Below are 19381 nucleotides of genomic sequence, written 5' to 3' on the forward strand. Positions count from 1 at the left end.
CGGCGACTATGGGCGCATGGCCGAGTCCACCACCATTGAGTGTTTCTACAAGTTCTGTCGGGCAGTGGAGGCAGTGTTTGGACCGCAATACTTAAGAACACCCAATGCGGAAGACATTGCTCGGATCCTAACACAGAATGCGGCAAGAGGATTTCCTAGGATGCTTGGAAGCATCGACTGCATGCATTCGAAATGTAAGAACTGCCCATTTGCTTGGCAGGGGATGTACAAACGCGCCGAATGCGGTTGAAGTGTGGTACTTGAGGCGGTGGCCACACAGGACATCTGGATTTGACACTCCTTCTTTGGTATGCCAGGAACTCACAATGACATCAGCGTGCTGTAGTGCTCCCCTGTCTTTGCCAAGCTTGTTGAAGGTCATTCTCCTCCGGTGAACTTCGAGGTCAATGGGCGGCACTACAACAAGGGGTACTACCTAGCTGATGGCATCTATCCAAGATGGTCTACATTTGTGAAGACTATATCAAACGTTGTGCCAGGAGGCAAGAAGTCCCACTTTGCCAAGGTGCAGGAGGCTTCCCAGAAGGATGTCGAGCGGGCATTTGGTGTGCTCCAATCTCGATTTGTTGTTGTCCGGTACCCTGCTCAGACCTGGTCGAAAGATCAAATGTGGGAGATCATGACTTGATGTGTCATCTTGCACAACATGATCATCGAGAGCGAGCAAGAAGAGCCAGTGTTTGACACTGAACCATACTACATGTAGGGTCCTCTAGCCGAAGTTGATCATCAGCTACCGGCAACCTGGACTGCCTATCTCAGTATGCGTCAGGAGATCCGAGACCCACAGGTGCATCATCAGCTGCAGCAGGATCTGGTGGAGCACCTATGGAGGCTCAAGGACGACGCCGGACGCGACGTGTGATGAAATATGAGTTTTTATTTGTTGAACTATATAATTTGTATTGAACTATTTGTTGTTGCACTATTTTGTTGAACTATTTGATGAACTATGTGATAACAAATATTTATGTTGGTAATTGAACGCCGAGCCACGACAAACCACGCCGAATATGGGCCTATTCTCGCCCATATGGACCCTTTATTCATCGAAAATGGGCCAAAAACTGGGCCAATATCGACGTCTGGGGCGACGGCTAGATGCCCAACCGCCACCAGCGCCGATTGTATCGCCGGCTCGCCTCAAGGGACGATTTTTATGCCTCCTGGGGCAATGGCTGAAGATGCTCCTATGCTCGGTTAAAAAACACGTGTTTCTGCAAATGGCCACAAAAGTCCATTTCAGAAAAATATTGTGCCAAAGGGCATATTCTCTACCAAGTACCAATGCCAAATAAACAGGCATTGACTCAAATCTGTCTTGACCTCTCAGGCTCTCACCAACCATCTCTCTAATCCATCCCGAAAACATCTCTCCAATCCTTTTACAGCCATTTCCTAATCCCACCACTCCAAGACGCCAAGAGGGGCATCACGATCCGTCCAAACCCGACCTCCCCCGGAGAAATCCCCTCCCGTCAAAATCCTCCAATAGACGAGATGCTCCGCGCTAGCGCCGCCTCTCCCGCGCTCCCACCCTGTCGGTCTCGGTCCGCAGAGCCATGCTCCTGTCGCCGCCAACCCCGTGGCCGCGCGTCAAGCCCGTGCGCTTGAATCGTCTCCCGCAGTGCAAAGACCGGCTCCTCTCGCTTCCCCGCGGCCGGCGGCCGAGGGCGCCGCGGCGGCTCGGCGTGTGCATGGCCGAGATGGCCTGGGTCGGGAGCGAGTCGCCCCGAGAGCTTGGGGTTTCTGACGGGGAGGGGGACGCGATGCTGGGAGGCGACAAGTTGCCCGGTCCGAGGGCGGAGGCGGCGGCCACCCGGTGGACGCCCGTCGAGGCGGCGCTGAATCGCATGGTTAGTGCTCGTTTTTGCTACCACGCTTGTTCATATTGGCATATGTTGATGCTTTTCGGAATCTCATAGGAGTATATATCTTGCGACTTAGCATGAGCCTTGCTCATTTACGGAGTGGTATAGTTTCTAACCAGTGCTGATGCCTTTTAAATGAGCTCTGATCATTACAAGTTGGAACTCTGTCAGGCCGAAAGGGATGAAGCTTTACCAAAAAGGAACTGAAACGCCCGAATATTCTGATTTGGTCTCTGCAGAGAATATGCATTGCTTTAGTAGAGTATCATTGTGGCTTGTACGTGTGTCTAGTTGCAATAATTTGTGCCGAGCTCAGCTGTTTTCATATTATTGTTATTTATAAACAGATTTTGTATACACATTTAGTTTGTTTAGCTGTAGAGTACTCTAGGTATCTGATGCCTGATTTATACTACTGTATCTGATTAGTTTTTGAAAGAGGAACTTAGATGCTCCAGCTTAAGCTTCCTACGGAGATGTGATTAAACAATATGGTTGAAATCACATTTAAATGGATGTAAAGGTTAACCGTGTGCTGTTTATGTTCGAGAAAAAAGTCTGCTATTTACTTGGAATTCCGGATCCTGTACTGAAATTTTACCATTGCATGCAGAGTAAATGGCTGGTGGCTGTTTCTTTTGCTCTTGCAGCTCTTTGGAAGCGTGATGCTGAAATTATGTGGGCTTTGATGGGTGCGGTTGCGAACACTGTGCTTTCGTCCATTCTTAAAAAGCTGCTCAACCACGAAAGGCCGGCACCGGCTTTGCGGTCTGATCCTGGGATGCCATCATCCCATGCCCAATCCATTTTCTATGCTGCAACATTTCTAGTTCTTTCAGGTAAGCTCTTCAAGAATCAAGATTCATAAAACCATCATACTATTTTTCAGTATATTCTCCTGGCAACATCAAAAGCATAAGTGCTGACTGGAGCTCCGTCCTAATTCATTTTAATCATGACACAGTATGTGCATAACTATACGTTTTCCTCAGTTTTTGTTATATGGCTTTTCTATTCTAGTAAACACAATGGATGGAAACTCAATTATGAATAATGTGCTCATTTTCATATTTTGTGGTATAGAAAGAAACTAAGATGCTTATCAGTTAGAGGTTTGAGTAAACAATACCTCCATGGATGTTAGCACTCCAATATCCACCTGTTTGTCGAATGAAAAGGAATGGATGACTTATCTCATGTGGCTCTTTTTCTTTCTTTCTTTTTTGTGAACTTCATGTGGCTCTTTTTGCAACACAGTGTTCTCCTGGCTTGGGACAAATTATCTGGCAATGATTCTTGGGGCTACAACTGTAGCATTGGCCTCCTATCTAGTAAGAATTCTACTTGGCAGACTCTTTCACCTTTAATTATCTCAATTGCAGGACCATACTCTTGGGTTACACAATCTTTAAGCTTTTTAGCGCATTATAATCAATTCCTAGTACTTGGTAGACTCTTCCATCTTTAATCATCCCAAATACAGGATCATGCTCTTGGGTTACAGTCTTTAAGTTCTTTAGCGCATTTTAATCTTAACCCCCTTATGTGCGTGCAGTCATGGCTACGGGTGTCGCAGCGTCTCCACACACTGAACCAGATTCTCGTGGGCGCTGCTGTAGGATCAGCCTTCAGCGCTCTGTGGTTCGCGCTCTGGCATTTGCTCGTGCGGGAAGCTTTTGCTTCCTCGTTGTGGGTCCAAATTCCAGTCGTCCTTGGTTCAGTAGTGTTCTCTGTTTCCTTCGTCGTCTACATCATTCAGCACTGGCTCAAGGATGAGTAATGATATAGATAGCACGCAACAGGTTAATGGACAGTGAAACCAATCGGCCAGAGAAGGTTTTATCCGCACTCTCTGGGAATTACACGCAGAAAGGAGCTCGCACAATGGTTCACTAAACAGAACAGACAGCAGTTTTGATTTACTACTGTATATCATTGATCCGTGTAACATATATCAGACGATTGGTGCTTGCTTGCTTGGCTTGTTCATTCATGCTTCATTTTTCTCGGATGCTGTTGATGCTGATGCAATTCTGGATGTAACACGGCAATATGCAGCTGATGCTGATGCAATTCTGGATGTAACAGTGTCATATATGCAGTTGTTGCTGATGCAATTCTGGATGTAACACAGTGAATCATTCAGTATCATCGTCGTGTGCAATAGGAGATCTTTTGACACATTGATGAATATGTACTGGCTCTTCACTCGTCTTTAACAGATTCTTTTTTGTGGCGTCGCCACTGGCCAAGTGTTCGTCCTCAGACTGCATAAGCTTTCAGCCAATAGAGTGACTGGGGTTCGTACTCCCTCCGTTCAAAATTACTTGTCGTTCAAATTTGAACTAAACTAAAACCACGACGAGTAATTTAAAACGGAGGGAGTGATGGTTTACCAGGCTAGCACGCCCTCATGTGGTTCATTAAACCGATCCGCCCACAATGATAAAATAAGATACGTACTACTCCCTCCGTAAAATATACTCCCTCCGTTCCGAATTACTTGTCTTAGATTTGTCTAGATACGGATGTATCTAATATTAAAATGAGTCTAGATACATCCGTATTTAGACAAATCCAATACAACTAATTTAGAACAGAGGGAGTAAGAGCTACAATGTTTCTGAGAGTGGCAAACCCAACAGATACTACAATGATTCAAATCTATCAGGTACTACCATGTCCTGAGGGTACCAAATCTAGGGTCATCGACGTTTCTGAAACTTTGGAGGTTGTAAGGAGCACCTCAGGCCAAATGGCATCGCCCACGGGGTTGCTCTTTTTCAATAAAGACACCCAAAAGCATTTAGTACAATGGATAAACAATTGAACATAGAACAGTCAATAAAAAATAAAATTACATTCAAAAGCATATTAGTCTTCTTCCTCTAATTGCATGCCGTCCACTAAAAATTACAAACTACACTAAATCAAAAACAACAAAATATAACCGCATGGGACATGTGGTTAGCAAAATCAAAATTCATATAGGCGATTTAAAAAAAAAAGGCTTTGAAGACCGCAATAGTCACCCACTCCTTAGACAAGATCTATAAATCGTTGAAACAACATAATTTGAGGGTTGGAGAAACCCAAAATAATGCCTCGCATGTATGTAGAATCGGATGTCAGGTGCTTGGAAAAAAAGTGTGATCCGATGTATAAAAAGCTGAAAAAGTCAAGGAAAAAGTAGAGTGCATGTGTACCATAGTCTTTTTTTTTTCTAATTCTAAGATGATGTCCATTAGTTTATCTTGCATTGGGAAGAAAAAAGTTAATGTAGATGTCCCAAACTATTTTTTCTCATGAGGCATATATATCCATACATTACCATAGTTGTCGAAGTCGCCAGAGCAATAGTCAGGCAAAAGCCCTCCCACCAGCGCCGAATCAGACATCATAAGGTAATCTTCGCCACCACGTCAATATCGCAGAGAAGCAAAACCTAAGAAAATCAAATGAGGTGGACGGGTCCCTACTCCTCTTGCGTCAGGACAAGGAAGAGGAAGGGCACCAGAGCTGGTGAGTTTTAGCTAGGTAAAGGGCACAGTAAGGCTGGGTACTCGCCCTCTGGTGCCACTAAAATAACAGGCATATAATCAAACCTACAGAAACAGCACGGCAATGAAACCTTGCTCGGGTAAACAAGACCCAGATCAAAACTGCAACTGTCAAAATCGACTCCATTTGAGTTCACCATGGACGATTACTACTCATATCCACATTCCTCGTATTATTTTGCTCAGCCAACTATGCACGAGGGACTTACGGTAAGGGGGAGTCGAGCCAATCCTGGACGGAGATGGCCCATTCCACATTTTTTTTACAGAGGAAGCGGGAAATGAGGATTGTAGTGATCACAGCCGATCACCAAAAGAGAAAACTTATACAAGCTTCTTTTCTCTCTAGGAAGTATAGTTAGAGCTTTTGTTAGGACCTCTGCATGGAGAAGATGCATCTTCAGCTAGCTCTAATCGCTGTTGGTGTTGGTGCTATTCGAGTCCCCTGCCTGGGACTGGCTCGCCGGCATGTAGGACCAGGCAATGGCTGCTGTGCCGAGGGTAACTGCTATGCCAACTGAACCCCAGAACCACTTCTGCCTCATTTTACGCTTGTTCCGCTGTTGCCTGGACATCTCTGCAAGATGTAAGAGGAAAACACTTAGGACAAGTCTTACACCACATTTCATTTTGGAATCTTCCAATGAATGTTCCTCACACAACAGCCAATAGCACGATATGCATATATCAAGGATCAAGGCAACTAGAAACACTGCATGTCTGGTTAATTCATCAAGAAAAGAATCTGCTTCCGCGGATGTCATTTTTCTCAACTAACGCATGGAACAGAAGATTTATGTGCAGTAAGTAAGATTAACGGTTGACACCAACAAGCTAACAAATACTCCCTCCGTAAAAGAAATATAATAGCGTTTAGATCACTGTACTAGTCTACATCGTAAAAATATGTACTAAATGCATAGATTAATGTATTGAGTTCAGTATGAGTACCGATAGCTTCTTGGTTTCTTTGAGACATCTCCCTGTTTGCTGCTTCATAGTACTGGACCCTATCTGATAGCCTTGCGATCTCAAAGTTCTTTGCTGAAATCACACTTTCCATCTCTGACTCAACTTCTACACGAGCAATTCCCCGGGCAATAGCAGCAGATACCAGTTGTGAAACAGTTATTTGTTGGCACAACTCAGCTCCAGGATCCGCACTTGTATCATCATCGTTCTCAGCTACAGTTGGAGATGGAAGTGACAAGGCGATCAGCGATAGGTGATGACTAAGCTTCTTCCATTCCTTTTGCCAGGTCTCAGCTACCTCCTCAGCTTGTTTCCTACCCTCAATTTCTGTCAACATGCTTAACCGCATTTCACGGTATTCGTCATCAATACATCGAGAAGATCGAGTTGCACCATCGCTTGATATTTCTACATTTTAAACAAATCTGACTTAGTGCAAATGAAGCATTATAAATAAACAACAAGCATACATGTCAGATTAGGAGGCCAAGGATGATCCTATCAGTAGCAGAATGCAACCAAGTGATTAGACAAAATATGCATGCAGCATAAACAAATCTTGGATATATCACTTAGGAATTATTATTACTTTTAGATCATAGCCATATTCATAATAAATAACTTTAGCTCATAGCCCTACTGCTAGCAGTGATTGCTTCGCACAGTTCGATCATAAAAGATAAGACTACAACCAACCAAAAAATCATATGAAACAGATGACACAGATGGCAGATTGACCATAAAGGCCTCAACCAAATATAGGAAGCCATACAGAAACACTGAGATGATCATAGTTCACACACAATAAACCTGCATATATAGCCTATATAAACATAATAACATTAAGTTAGGAACCAAGTCAGTGCCTGAAAACCTAGGAATGCCCATCTTAGCAAACGCTATCAGAAACATGTCTTGCATCAGCATAAAGGCAAATACTCCCTCCGGTCCTTTTTACTCTGCATATTAGGTTTGTCCGAAGTCAATCCCATTCAACTTTGACCAAGTTTATATAAAAAATTATAAACATTCACATAACAACACCAATATCTTTAGATTCATCTTGTAATATATTTTCATATTATATTTATTAGATATTATAGATGTTAATAATTTTTAATATAAATTTGGTCAAACTTAGCAAAGTTTGACTTTCGGCAAAACCAATGTGCAGAGTAAAAAGGACCAGAGGGAGTAACATATAGGCCAGGACTGACTCACTAGAAAAGTAGGTTCAATGATACACCATAGTAAACTGCAATGGCAAGTTGCACAGAAAACATGACCCTGAGCTTTTGGAATAAAGAGAACTAAACCGAGAGTATTCTATCCTATGGAGTTCCTTTTTTTTGGCTAATTTGTTTCACCATTTCCATCTTATAACTTATATAGATTGTTGCTACAGGCAACCAGGAACAACCAACCACAGAGATCAGTTTAAAGCAAGATGCTAAGCAAGTAAGCATATACGCAAACTAATTGCTATCTTCAACCAACGATATCTAAATAAGCGTTTACATTCCAGTTTAAGCTTAAGAATTGTTGCTGCGGGTAAACAGGAACAACCGACCAGAGACATCAGTTCAAAGCAAGATGCAAAGCATATACACAAACTAATTGCTATCTTCAATCTAAGATATCTAAACAAGAGTCTACTCTGCTAAAAACAAATGAGCAAAGCATACGTTAGCATAAACTGAGTGGTACCTTCAAATGCGTCGTAAAATTCTGCACCAGGTGTGCCAACAGACGTCCCATAAGGAGAACTGGGCTTCCACCACCCCTGCCCACCAGCATCCTCAGCCTCAGAGTTACTAGTCACACTCTGTGAATCCTGAGGTTCAAGGAAGGCATCATTTTCGCCATCTCTTGGCATTCCATTGTTGACAAGCCTTCCAACATTGACAGGCCTCACCAACGCATCTGGACTTTCATGCCGAAACTCGAACTCGGGCTGATCCTGCTCATCTTGGCCGAAATGGGTCGCCTTGCCTTTCTGCACCCCTTCATTCTGCCCATCCAAGGTCTCCTTCACACCATTGTTAACCACACCATCACTCTCTTGTGAGAACCTAAACTCAGACTCCTGCACTCGAAAGGCTTCAGACTTTTTCGGCAAAGCAGGCAGCCCCTCGGGAAACTTCGGCAGGCTACCCTCACTTCCGACATCGCCCTGGGAAGATGTCTTGATCAGGCCAGGTCCACGGCGTTTATGGTTGATGAGATACGGCGACCAGGTTCCAGGGAACGATGACGGCGAGTCTGGCAGCGGCGTGCTCTCGGGCGTGGAGTAGAGCGCTGGCAAGGTGCTGGTCCTGGCAGGAGCCACCGGCACAGGTATGGGCTTCTCGGAGGACTTCTCAGGGGGTAGCGGCGCAGCTGGAGGCGGCTTGGGAACAAGCTTCTGGAGGTTGGGAAGGGAGCCGGTCTCCAGGAAGGGGTCCAAGACGTAGTGCGTGATGGTCGGCATGGGGACGTGGCTGCCGGAATCAGAAGGGGCGGCTCGCACCAACGAGGTCCTGAATCACAATAGACAAAACCAGAGCAGGTTAGAATGGATCAAACCCTCTTCCCATCCGTATTGTAGCGAAGAAATAGGGCGCCAATATTAGGAGATTCCGATCCAAAATGTTCGGAAACATCTGCAACGAAACACGTAGGCACCCTACCCCCTATCCTTCGGAAACAATACGCAGCATAAGATACCGACGAGATGAGCCGCTCAAATCATCCGGAAAAAGGGAATAAAGGAGAAATCGACAATACTCTTCGCCCAAATTTAGAAGAACAAAATCGCCGAAAACGAATCGCGCAATCAATCAAACACGCCCCGAATCGAAGGCCCGCTGCAGAAATTCGACCCCGAACCCAACCAAATCTACCTACGCGACCCGCAGAGCAGAACCCCAAATCCGCCTCCGTTCCAAACGCCGGGAACCAGCACCGCAGCCGCTCGAAGGAAAACGAATCCCCAAACCCAGGCGGCGTAGAAGATTCGTCGCGAAATAGTCACCTGCGACCCGCCGGGGAGGGGGGTGGCGCCTCCGCGCCTCGCCTGGTCGGAGGAAACCCTAGCCCGCGGCAGCGCCTCGCCGTCCTCCTCCTCCTTCCGCCGCCGCCGCCTCTCGCCTTTCGAAAGTTATGAGGGCAGGGCAAAATAAGCGGCGCGAGACGGACCAGCCAGGCGGCAACCCCAGAGGAAAATATACTAAAATACACTTCCTCGCTCGAGAGGGACAGGGGAAGGGGGAGGGGAGGGGAGAGAAAGAGCGCCGCTGATTTTCGGTATTTATTTCGCCCCGGGGTGTGGGATTTTTCTACCACTGAAAACACGAAAGGAGACACGGAGGCGCGCGGGGCCCGGGCGTCAGCGGCGGCGCGGGTAGGGGGTCGGGTGCGCCGGGGCTCCTCTATTCTTGGAAGGGAAGAAAGGGGAGGGGATTGTGACTGGGTGGTGGGGGGCGCGAGGAATGCACGGTCGGGGGTGGATGGATCTCGGCTCGGTTGCGTCCGGGTGGGTAACGACCGGGCGCGGCCGCAGGGGGGCTGCTGTTGGCTGCTGCACCGCACCGAATCGCGTGGGCGAGGTCAGTTGACCACGTGATGCACGCAGCTGGCCTGCCTGACCGCTGGCCCCCGCGTGGCCGTGTGGGTATCTGGGTGGGTGGATGGATGCGTTATCTTTTCTCCTTCTCGTGGGGAACAGAATATGTTGTGTCTTTGTCAACAAGTCTCGGGCTTTCCAGGGGTTTCGTCTCGTCCCGCATGCCACCGACGCGTCCTGTCTATCTTTTCGCTCACGGTTGGGATAAAAGATCGTGACCATGTATTCGGGGCTTCTTGTTCAGCAAGTTCTGTGGTCTGTGGAGATGTGCCTCCATCCGTATAGCCTTCTTGTAGGAGGACGATGCCCTCTAAATGTGTTTAGTTGCCCGCATCGATTTTGACTTGTTTGCATGCACTTCTCAATCGGGGCTAGCTGAGAAAAATAGTCTATACACCATCATTTGGTTGCCTGTATATAGGTTAGCTGCATGACGAAATTAATTTTGACCCCCGTTTGGTTGACCGCATCGCATTAGGCGTACACAGGACTCGTTGTTTGGTTGCAACCTGCATTAGGTGATGTCACCACTTCTCACTAGTGGTGACCTTACAACACACGATTAACAGTTTCACTCCTAGTTATGAAACAAATTACTGTTCATCCTAACTACTATTAAATGACATTACATATTATTAAGAGCCAAATGGCTGGATGGGGGGTGGGGGGTTCATCATCCCTCCCCTTCCTCTTTTGCTTCCTCCTCCTCTGCTGCTACTCTTGCTATTCTTCTTCAGATCCTTGTCTAACCTCTGTTATCCCACATTGCATGTGCCCACTCCAGCCTTTTGTTCTTCCAAGCTTCGTTGTCAAATGCCTCAACACCATGGGCACCGAGGTCAAGATCGTCAGGCGTCATCTCTTCCTCTTCAGGCACCAATTCATCAACACCCCATTGCAGGATCCAGTTATCCAGAATGTAACATGCTAGAACAATCTTAACCTGGGTAGGGTAAGGGTGGAATGGCTTCTAATCCAGGACTTGAACCTGTTATTGAGAGCTCCAGATGCCCTTGCAACCGTTACTCTAAGGTTGGAGTGTCTGGGATTGAACAGCTCCTGTGGAGTCCTAAGTTAGTTCCTACCAAAGAACTTGTTCAGATGGTACGGTTTTCATGAAGGGTGAAAGAACACCTTGACGACATGCATAGCCAACATCTTCTAAGTAGAACTTGTCATCAGGGATGTTGATGCCGTCTGGGCGACTGATGTCAGTGAGTATGTTAGCATCATGTGCTGACCATTCCCAGACAGCCAGCACATAAGTGAACTTCATATCAAAGTCAATAACATCAAGCACATTTCTGGCTTGTGTAGTGCTTCCTCCCCCTGAATGATGCAGCTTGTGACTTTGGCACTCTGGCAGTGACATGAGTATCATCTATTGCCCCAATGCAATCCTGAAATGGCAATACAAGATTGTGTTAGTGCTCACCTTGAATTATCCAAGCATATGAAGAAATGAACTACATACATACTGCAGTGCTCACCTTGAAGTATGGATACCGTCTTGGACTTGTGTGAATCATGGTAGGAGTCTGGTCAGTTGGTGACTTTATCATCTCTCGTCTGGACTCCCCAACATCATAGGACACTTGCTTGAAGTACCTTGAGATGGTCTCCATGCATTGATCTCCTGAACGTGTTGTGGATAACCCTGAACCTTTGGTTATGGCTAACAATATGAAGGAACATGGCCACTTGATCATCCCCACTGGTGTGGATGCTATCTTCTAGCAGCCCCCGGACCTGAAGGTCTGAACAAGTCCGGCAAATGGTGCTCTTTTCATTCTAAGCATCCACAGAGCCTCTGTGTCGTTGCAGTTGTATATGTAGTTCAGATTGGAGATTCTCTCTTGCTCCTGCATAAGCATTGGACCATATCTGATGACAAGTCTCTCAGCATGACGAACAACTTTCTTGTGCATGAACATGACCCATGCCTGAATCACAGCTATCAGTGCTCCGACCTGAAGTACCAGCTGCATCCGTGCGTCCATAACCTAGTCCACATTGAGGGTGTGTTGAGCAATGGGGAAATCGATCCTACACTTTGCCTAACGGCCTAACAACGGTAGCGGTGACCGAGTAAATGGGTGAGAGTGGGATCGGGGTGAGCCTAGATTTGGCGTCGTGCCCGATTTCCATCTCCCGCCATCCCCGCTCGCTTTCGCCCTGTCCCCCCCCCTCCCGCGTGCGAGCTTGTGCCGCCCACAGTCTGGCTCGGTAGAAACTATCGATGATTCAGCAGTTTCTACCAAGCCAGACTGAGGATTACTTTAAGCTTCGTGCGCATGTGAGCCAGCCTACTGTGTACACAATCAGACACACATTTTGTGGCCCAACTGGGCCTTGTTGCGATTTCGTTGGCAACCAAACGCGCCTTTTGTGAGCATTTTTTATTTTACTATGTAGAGCAATATCTGACTTCAACAAACATATACGGGCAATTGTACTTGCCTAGTCTTATTTTTTAACACAATACAATCGAAGTCGCTCACATACATGAGCATACACTCACCCTCACGTCTTACTCCTTTGAGCACATTCGAGAGACGGAGCCGACATAACATCTTGAGATTTCACGAAGTCACCACAGGCGCATTGCACTCGATGGGAAAGTGTCATCACACTGAGCGAACATTGCCGGAATCCTGAAATAAATTCAGGAATAATACGAGCACCAATGTCAAGTCTATGACTTAAACCCTGGTGGCTGGTGATACCACTGTCCTGTTGGGGAACGTAGTAATTTCAAAAAAAAATCCTACGCACACGCAAGATCATGGTGATGCATAGCAACGAGAGGGGAGAGTGTTGTCTACGTACCCTTGTAGACCAAAAGCGGAAGCGTTAGCACAACGCGGTTGATGTAGTCATACGTCTTCACGATCCGACCGATCAAGTACCGAACGTACGGCACCTCCGAGTTCAGCACACGTTCAGCCCGATGATGTCCCTCGAACTCCGATCCTGCCGAGTGTTGAGGGAGAGTTTCATCAGCACGACGGCGTAGTGACGATGTTGATGTTCTACCGACGAAGGGCTTCGCCTAAGCACCGCTACAGTATTATCGAGGTGGACTATGGTGGAGGGGGCACCGCACACGGCTAAAAGATCAACTTGATCAATTGTTGTCTTTGGGGTGCCCCATGCCCCCGTATATAAAAGAGTGGAGGAGGGGGAGGGCCGGCCCTCTCTATGGCGCGCCCTAGGGGAGTCCTACTCCCACCAGAAGTAGGATTTCCCTTTTCCTAGTAGAACTAGGAGCCCTTCCATGTAGTAGGAGTAGGAGGGAAGGAAAGGGAAGGGAAAAGGAGAAGGAAGGAAGGGGGCGCCCCCCTCCCTAGTCCAATTCGGACCAGCCCATGGGGAGGGGTGCGTCCACCCTTTGAGGCCTTTCTCTCCTTTCCCGTATGGCCCATTAAGGCCCAATACGAATTCCCGTAACTCCCCGGTACTCTCGAAAATACCCAAATGACTCGGAACCTTTCCGATGTCCGAATATAGTCGTCCAGTATATCGATCTTTACGTCTCGACCATTTCGAGACTCCTCGTCATGTCCCCGATCTCATCAGGGACTCTGAACTCATTCGGTACATCAAAACACATAAACTCATAATATAACCATCATCGAACTTTAAGCGCGCGGACCCTACGGGTTCGAGAACTATGTAGACATGACCGAGACACGTCTCCGGTCAATAACCAATAGCGGAACCTGGATGCTCATATTGGCTCCTACATATTCTACGAAGATCTTTATCGGTCAAAACGCATAACAACATACGTTGTTCCCTTTGTCATCGGTATGTTACTTGCCCAAGATTCGATCGTCGGTATCTCAATACCTAGTTCAATCTCGTTACCGGCAAGTCTCTTTACTCGTTCAGTAACACATCATCCCGCAACTAACTCATTAGTTGCAATGCTTGCAAGGCTTAAATGGTGTGCATTACCGAGAGGGCCCAGAGATACCTCTCCGACAATCGGAGTGACAAATCCTAATCTCGAAATACGCCAACCCAACAAGTACCTTCGAAGACACCTATAGAGCACCTTTATAATCACCCAGTTACGTTGTGACGTTTGGTAGCACACAAAGTGTTCCTCCGATAAATAGGAGTTGCATTATCTCATAGTCATAGGAACATGTATAAGTCATGAAGAAAGCAATAGCAACAAACTAAATGATCAAGTGCTATGCTAATGGAATGGGTCAAGTCATTCACATCATTCTCTAATGATGTGACCCCGTTAATTAAATGACAACTCATGTATATGGTTAGGAAACATAACCATCTTTGATCAACGAGCTAGTCAAGTAGAGGCATACTAGTGACACTCTGTTTGTCTATGTATTCACACATGTATTATGTTTCCGGTTAATACAATTCTAGCATGAATAATAAACATTTATCATGATATAAGGAAATAAATAATAACTTTATTATTGCCTCTAGGGCATATTTCCTTCAGTCTCCCACTTTCACTAGAGTCAATAATCTAGTTCACATCGCCATGTGATTTAACATCAATAGTTCACATCACCATGTGATTAACATCCATAGTTCACATCGTCATGTGACCAACACCCAAAGGGTTTACTAGAGTCAATAATCTAGTTCACATCTCTATGTGATTAATACCCAAAGAGTACTAAGGTGTGATCATGTTTTGCTTGTGAGGGAAGTTTAGTCAACGGGTCTGCCACATTCAGATTCTTATGTATTTTGCAAATTTCTATGTCAACAATGCTCTGCACGGAGCTACTCTAGCTAATTGCTCCCACTTTCAATATGTATCCAGATTGAGACTTAGAGTCATCTGGATCAGTGTCAAAACTTGCATCGATGTAACCCTTTACGACGAACCTTTTGTCACCTCCATAATCGAGAAACATATCCTTATTCCACTAAGGATAATTTTGACCAATGTCCAGTGATCTACTCCTAGATCACTATTGTACCCCCTTGCCAAACTCAGGGCAGGGTATACAATAGGTCTGGTACACAGCATGGCATACTTTATAGAACCTATGGCTGAGGCATAGGGAATGACTTTCTTTCTCTCTCTATCTTCTGCCATGGTCGGGTTTTGAGTCTTACTCAACTTCACACCTTGTAACACAGGCAAGAACTCCTTTTTGACTGTTCCATTTTGAACTACTTCAAAATCTTGTCAAGGTATGTACTCATTGAAAAACTTATCAAGCATCTTGGTCTATCTCTATAGATCTTGATGCTCAATATGTAAGCAGCTTCACCGAGGTATTTCTTTGAAAAACTCCTTTCAAACATTCCTTTATGCTTTGCAGAATAATTCTACATTATCTCCAATCAATAATATGTCATACATATACTTATCAGAAATGTTGTAGTGCTCCCACTCACTTTCTTGTAAATACAGGCTTCACCACAAATCTGTATAAAACTATATGCTTTGATCAACTTATCAAAGCGTATATTCCAACTCCGAGATGCTTGCACCAGTCCATAGATGGATTGCTAGAGCTTGCATATTTTGTTAGTACCTTTAGGATTGACAAACCTTCTGGTTGCATCATATACAACTCTTCTTTAATAAATCCATTAAGGAATGTAGTTTTGTTTATCCATTTACCAGATTTCATAAAATGCGGCAATTGCTAACATGATTCAGACAGACTTAAGCATAGATATGAGTGAGAAATTCTCATCGTAGTCAACACCTTGAACTTGTCGAAAACCTTTTTGCGACAATTCTAGCTTTGTAGATAGTAACACTACTATCAGCGTCTGTCTTCCTCTTGAAGATCCATTTAATCTCAACGTCTCGCCGATCATTGGGCAAGTCAATCAAAGTCCATACTTTGTTCTCATACATGGATCTCATCTCAGATTTCATGGCCTCAAGCCATTTCACGGAATCTGGGCTCATCATCACTTCCTCATAGTTCGTAGGCTCGTCATGGTCAAGTAACATGACCTCCAGAATAGGATTACCGTACCACTCTGGTGCGGATCCTACTCTGGTTTACCTACGAGGTTCGGTAGTAACTTGATCTGAAGTTACATGATCATCATCATTAGCTTCCTCACTAATTGGTGTAGTAGTCACAGGAACAGATATCTGTGATGAACTATTTTCCAATAAGGGAGCAGGTACAGTTACCTTATCAAGTTCTATTTTCCTCCCACTCACTTCTTTCGAGAGAAACTCCTTCCCTAGAAAGGATCCATTCTCAGCAATGAATATCTTGCCTTCGGATCTGTGATAGAAGGTGTACCCAACATTTTCTTTTGGGTATCCTATGAAGACGCACTTCTCCGATTTGGGTTTGAGCTTATCAGGTTGAAACTTTTTCACATAAGCATTGCAACCTCAAACTTTAAGAAACGACAGCTTAGATTTCTTGCCAAACCATAGTTCATACGGTGTCGTCTCAATGGATTTAGATGGTGCCCTATTTAATGTGAATGTAGATGTCTCTAATGCATAACCCCAAAATGATAGTGGTAAATTAGTAAGAGACATCATAGATCGCACCATATCTAATAAAGTACGATTACGACATTCGGACACACCATTACACTGTGGTGTTCCAGGTGGCGTGAGTATTGAAACTATTTCACATTGTTTTAATTGAAGGCCAAACTCGTAACTCAAATATTTTACTTCTGCGATCATATCGTAGAAACTTTTATTTTTGTTACGATGATTCTCCACTTCACTCTGAAATTCTTTGAACTTTTCAAATGTTTCAGACTTGTGTTTCATCAAGTAGATATACTCATATGTGCTCAAATCATCTGTGAAGGTCAGAAAATAATGATACCTGCCGCAAGCCTCAATATTCATCGGACCACATACATCAGTATGTATGATTTCCAACAAATCTGTTGCTCGGCCCATTGTTCCAGAGAACGGAGTCTTAGTCATCTTGCCCATGAGGCATGGTTCACAAGTATCAACTGATTCATAATCAAGTGATTCCAAAAGCCCATCAACATGGATTTTCTTCATGCGCTTTACACCAATATGACCTAAACGACAGTGCCGCAAATAAGTCGCACTATCATTATTAACTTTGCATCTTTTGGCTTCAATATTATGAAAATGTGTATCACCATGATCGAGATCCAACAAGAGATCCAACAAACCATTTTCATTGGGTGTATGACCATAGAAGGTTTTATTCATGTAAACAGAAGAACAATTATTCTCTGACTTACATGAATAACCGTATTGCAATAAACATGATCCAATCATATTTATGCTCAATGCAAACACTAAATAACATTTATTTTAGGTTTAACACTAATCCCGAAAGTATAGGGAGTGTGCGATGATGATCATATCAATCTTGGAACCATTTCCAATACACATCGTCACTTCACCCTTAACTAGTCTCTGTTCATTCTCCAACTCCCGTTTCGAGTTACTATTCTTAGCAACTGAACTAGTATCAAATACTAAGGAGTTGCTATAAACACTAGTAAAGTACACATCAATAACATGTATATCAAATATACCTATGTTTACTTTGCCATCCTTCTTATCCGCCAATTACTTGGGGTAGTTCCGCTTCCAGTGATCAGTCCCTTTGCAGTAGAAGCACTCAGTTTCAGGCTTAGGTCCAGACTTGGGTTTTTTCACTTGAGCAGCAACTTGCTTGCCGTTCTTCTTGAAGTTCCCCTTTCTTCCCTTTGCCCCTTTACTTGAAACTAGTGGTTTTGTTTACCATCAACACTTGATGCTTTTCTTGATTTCTACCTTCGTTGATTTCAGCATCACGAAGAGCTTGGGAATCGTTTCTGTTATCCCTTGGATATTATAGTTCATCACGAAGTTCTACTAACTTGGTGATGGTGACTAGAGAATTCTGTCAATCACTATTTTATCTAGAAGATTAACTCCCACTTGATTCAAGCGATTGTAGTACCCAGACAATCTGAGCACATGATCACTGCTTGAGCTATTCTCCTCCATCTTTTAGCTATAGAACTTGTTGGAGACTTCATATCTCTCAACTCGGGTATTTGCTTGAAATATTAACTTCAACTCCTGAAACATCTCATATGGTCCATGACGTTTAAAATGTCTTTGAAGTCCCGATTTTAAGCCGTTTAAGCATGGTGCACTAAACTATCAAGTAGTTATCACATTGAGCTAGCCAAACATTCATAACATATGCATCTGCTCCTGCAATAGGTTTGTCACCTAGCGGTGCATCCAGGACATAATTCTTCTGTGCAGCAATGAGGATAAACCTCAGATCATGGATCCAATCCGCATCATTGCTACTAATATTTTTCAACTTAGTTTTCTCTAGGAACATATCAAAAATAAAACAGGTGAGCTAAACGCGAGCTATTGATCTACAACATAGATATGCTAATACTACCAGGACCAAGTTCATGATAAATTTAAGTTCAATTAATCATATTACTTTAAGAACTCCCACTTAGATAGACATCTATCTAATCCTCTAAGTGATCACGTGATCCATATCAACTAAACCATAACCGATCATCACGTGAAATGGAGTAGTTTTCAATGGTGAACATCACTATGTTGATCATATCTACTATATGATTCACTCTTGACCTTTCGGTCTCAGTGTTCCGAGGCTATATCTGCATATGCTAGGCTCGTCAAGTTTAACCTGAGTATTCTACGTGTGCAAAACTAGCTTGCACCCGTTGTAGATGGACGTAGAGCTTATCACACCCGATCATCACGTGGTGTCTGGGCACGACGAACTTTGGCAATGGTGCATACTCAGGGAGAACACTTTTTATCTTGAAATTTAGTGAGAGATCATCTTATAATGCTACCGTCAATCAAATCAAGATAAGATGCATAAAAGATAAACATCACATGCAATCAATATAAGTGACATAATATGGCCATCATCATCTTGTGCTTGTGATCTCCATCTCCGAAGCACCATCATGATCACCATCGTCACCGGCGCGACACCTTGATCTCCATCGTAGCATCGTTGTCGTCTCGTCAAACTTATGCTTCCACGACTATCGCTACCGCTTAGTGATAAAGTAAAGCATTACAGGGTGATTGCATTGCATACAATAAAGCGACAGCCATATGGCTCCTGCCAGTTGCCGATAACTCGGTTACAAAACATGACCATCTTATACAATAAAATTTAGCATCATGTCTTGACCATATCACATCACAACATGCCCTGCAAAAACAAGTTAGACGTCCTCTACTTTGTTGTTGCAAGTTTTATGTGGCTGCTGCGGGCTTTAGCAAGAACCGTTCTTACCTACGCATCAAAACCCAACGATAGTTTGTCAAGTTGGTGTTGTTTTAACCTTCGCAAGGACCGGGCGTAGCCACACTC

General features: G+C 44.5%; 2 protein-coding genes across 2 annotated transcripts; one reads left to right on the top strand and one right to left on the bottom strand.

Annotated features, from left to right (window-relative positions):
• Positions 1-1373: 1373 nt before the first annotated feature.
• On the top strand, positions 1374-4144 carry LOC123128121 (lipid phosphate phosphatase epsilon 1, chloroplastic). The gene is made up of 4 exons (XM_044548051.1): positions 1374-1877; positions 2506-2731; positions 3150-3223; positions 3448-4144. The coding sequence occupies exons 1-4, from the start codon at positions 1584-1586 to the stop codon at positions 3670-3672; spliced, it is 819 nt and encodes a 272-aa protein (XP_044403986.1). The 5' UTR covers positions 1374-1583; the 3' UTR covers positions 3673-4144.
• A 1417-nt stretch (positions 4145-5561) lies between these two features.
• On the bottom strand, positions 5562-9692 carry LOC123128122 (uncharacterized). The gene is made up of 4 exons (XM_044548052.1): positions 9438-9692; positions 8132-8943; positions 6404-6832; positions 5562-6029 (listed from the first exon to the last, which is right to left on the bottom strand). Exons 2-4 carry the CDS (start codon positions 8892-8894, stop codon positions 5863-5865), a joined length of 1359 nt encoding a protein of 452 aa, XP_044403987.1. The 5' UTR covers positions 8895-8943; positions 9438-9692; the 3' UTR covers positions 5562-5862.
• Between the last annotated feature and the right edge of the window lie 9689 nt (positions 9693-19381).

This window comes from Triticum aestivum, chromosome 6A, assembly GCF_018294505.1.
Source record: "Triticum aestivum cultivar Chinese Spring chromosome 6A, IWGSC CS RefSeq v2.1, whole genome shotgun sequence".
NCBI classification, from domain to species: Eukaryota; Viridiplantae; Streptophyta; class Magnoliopsida; order Poales; family Poaceae; genus Triticum; species Triticum aestivum.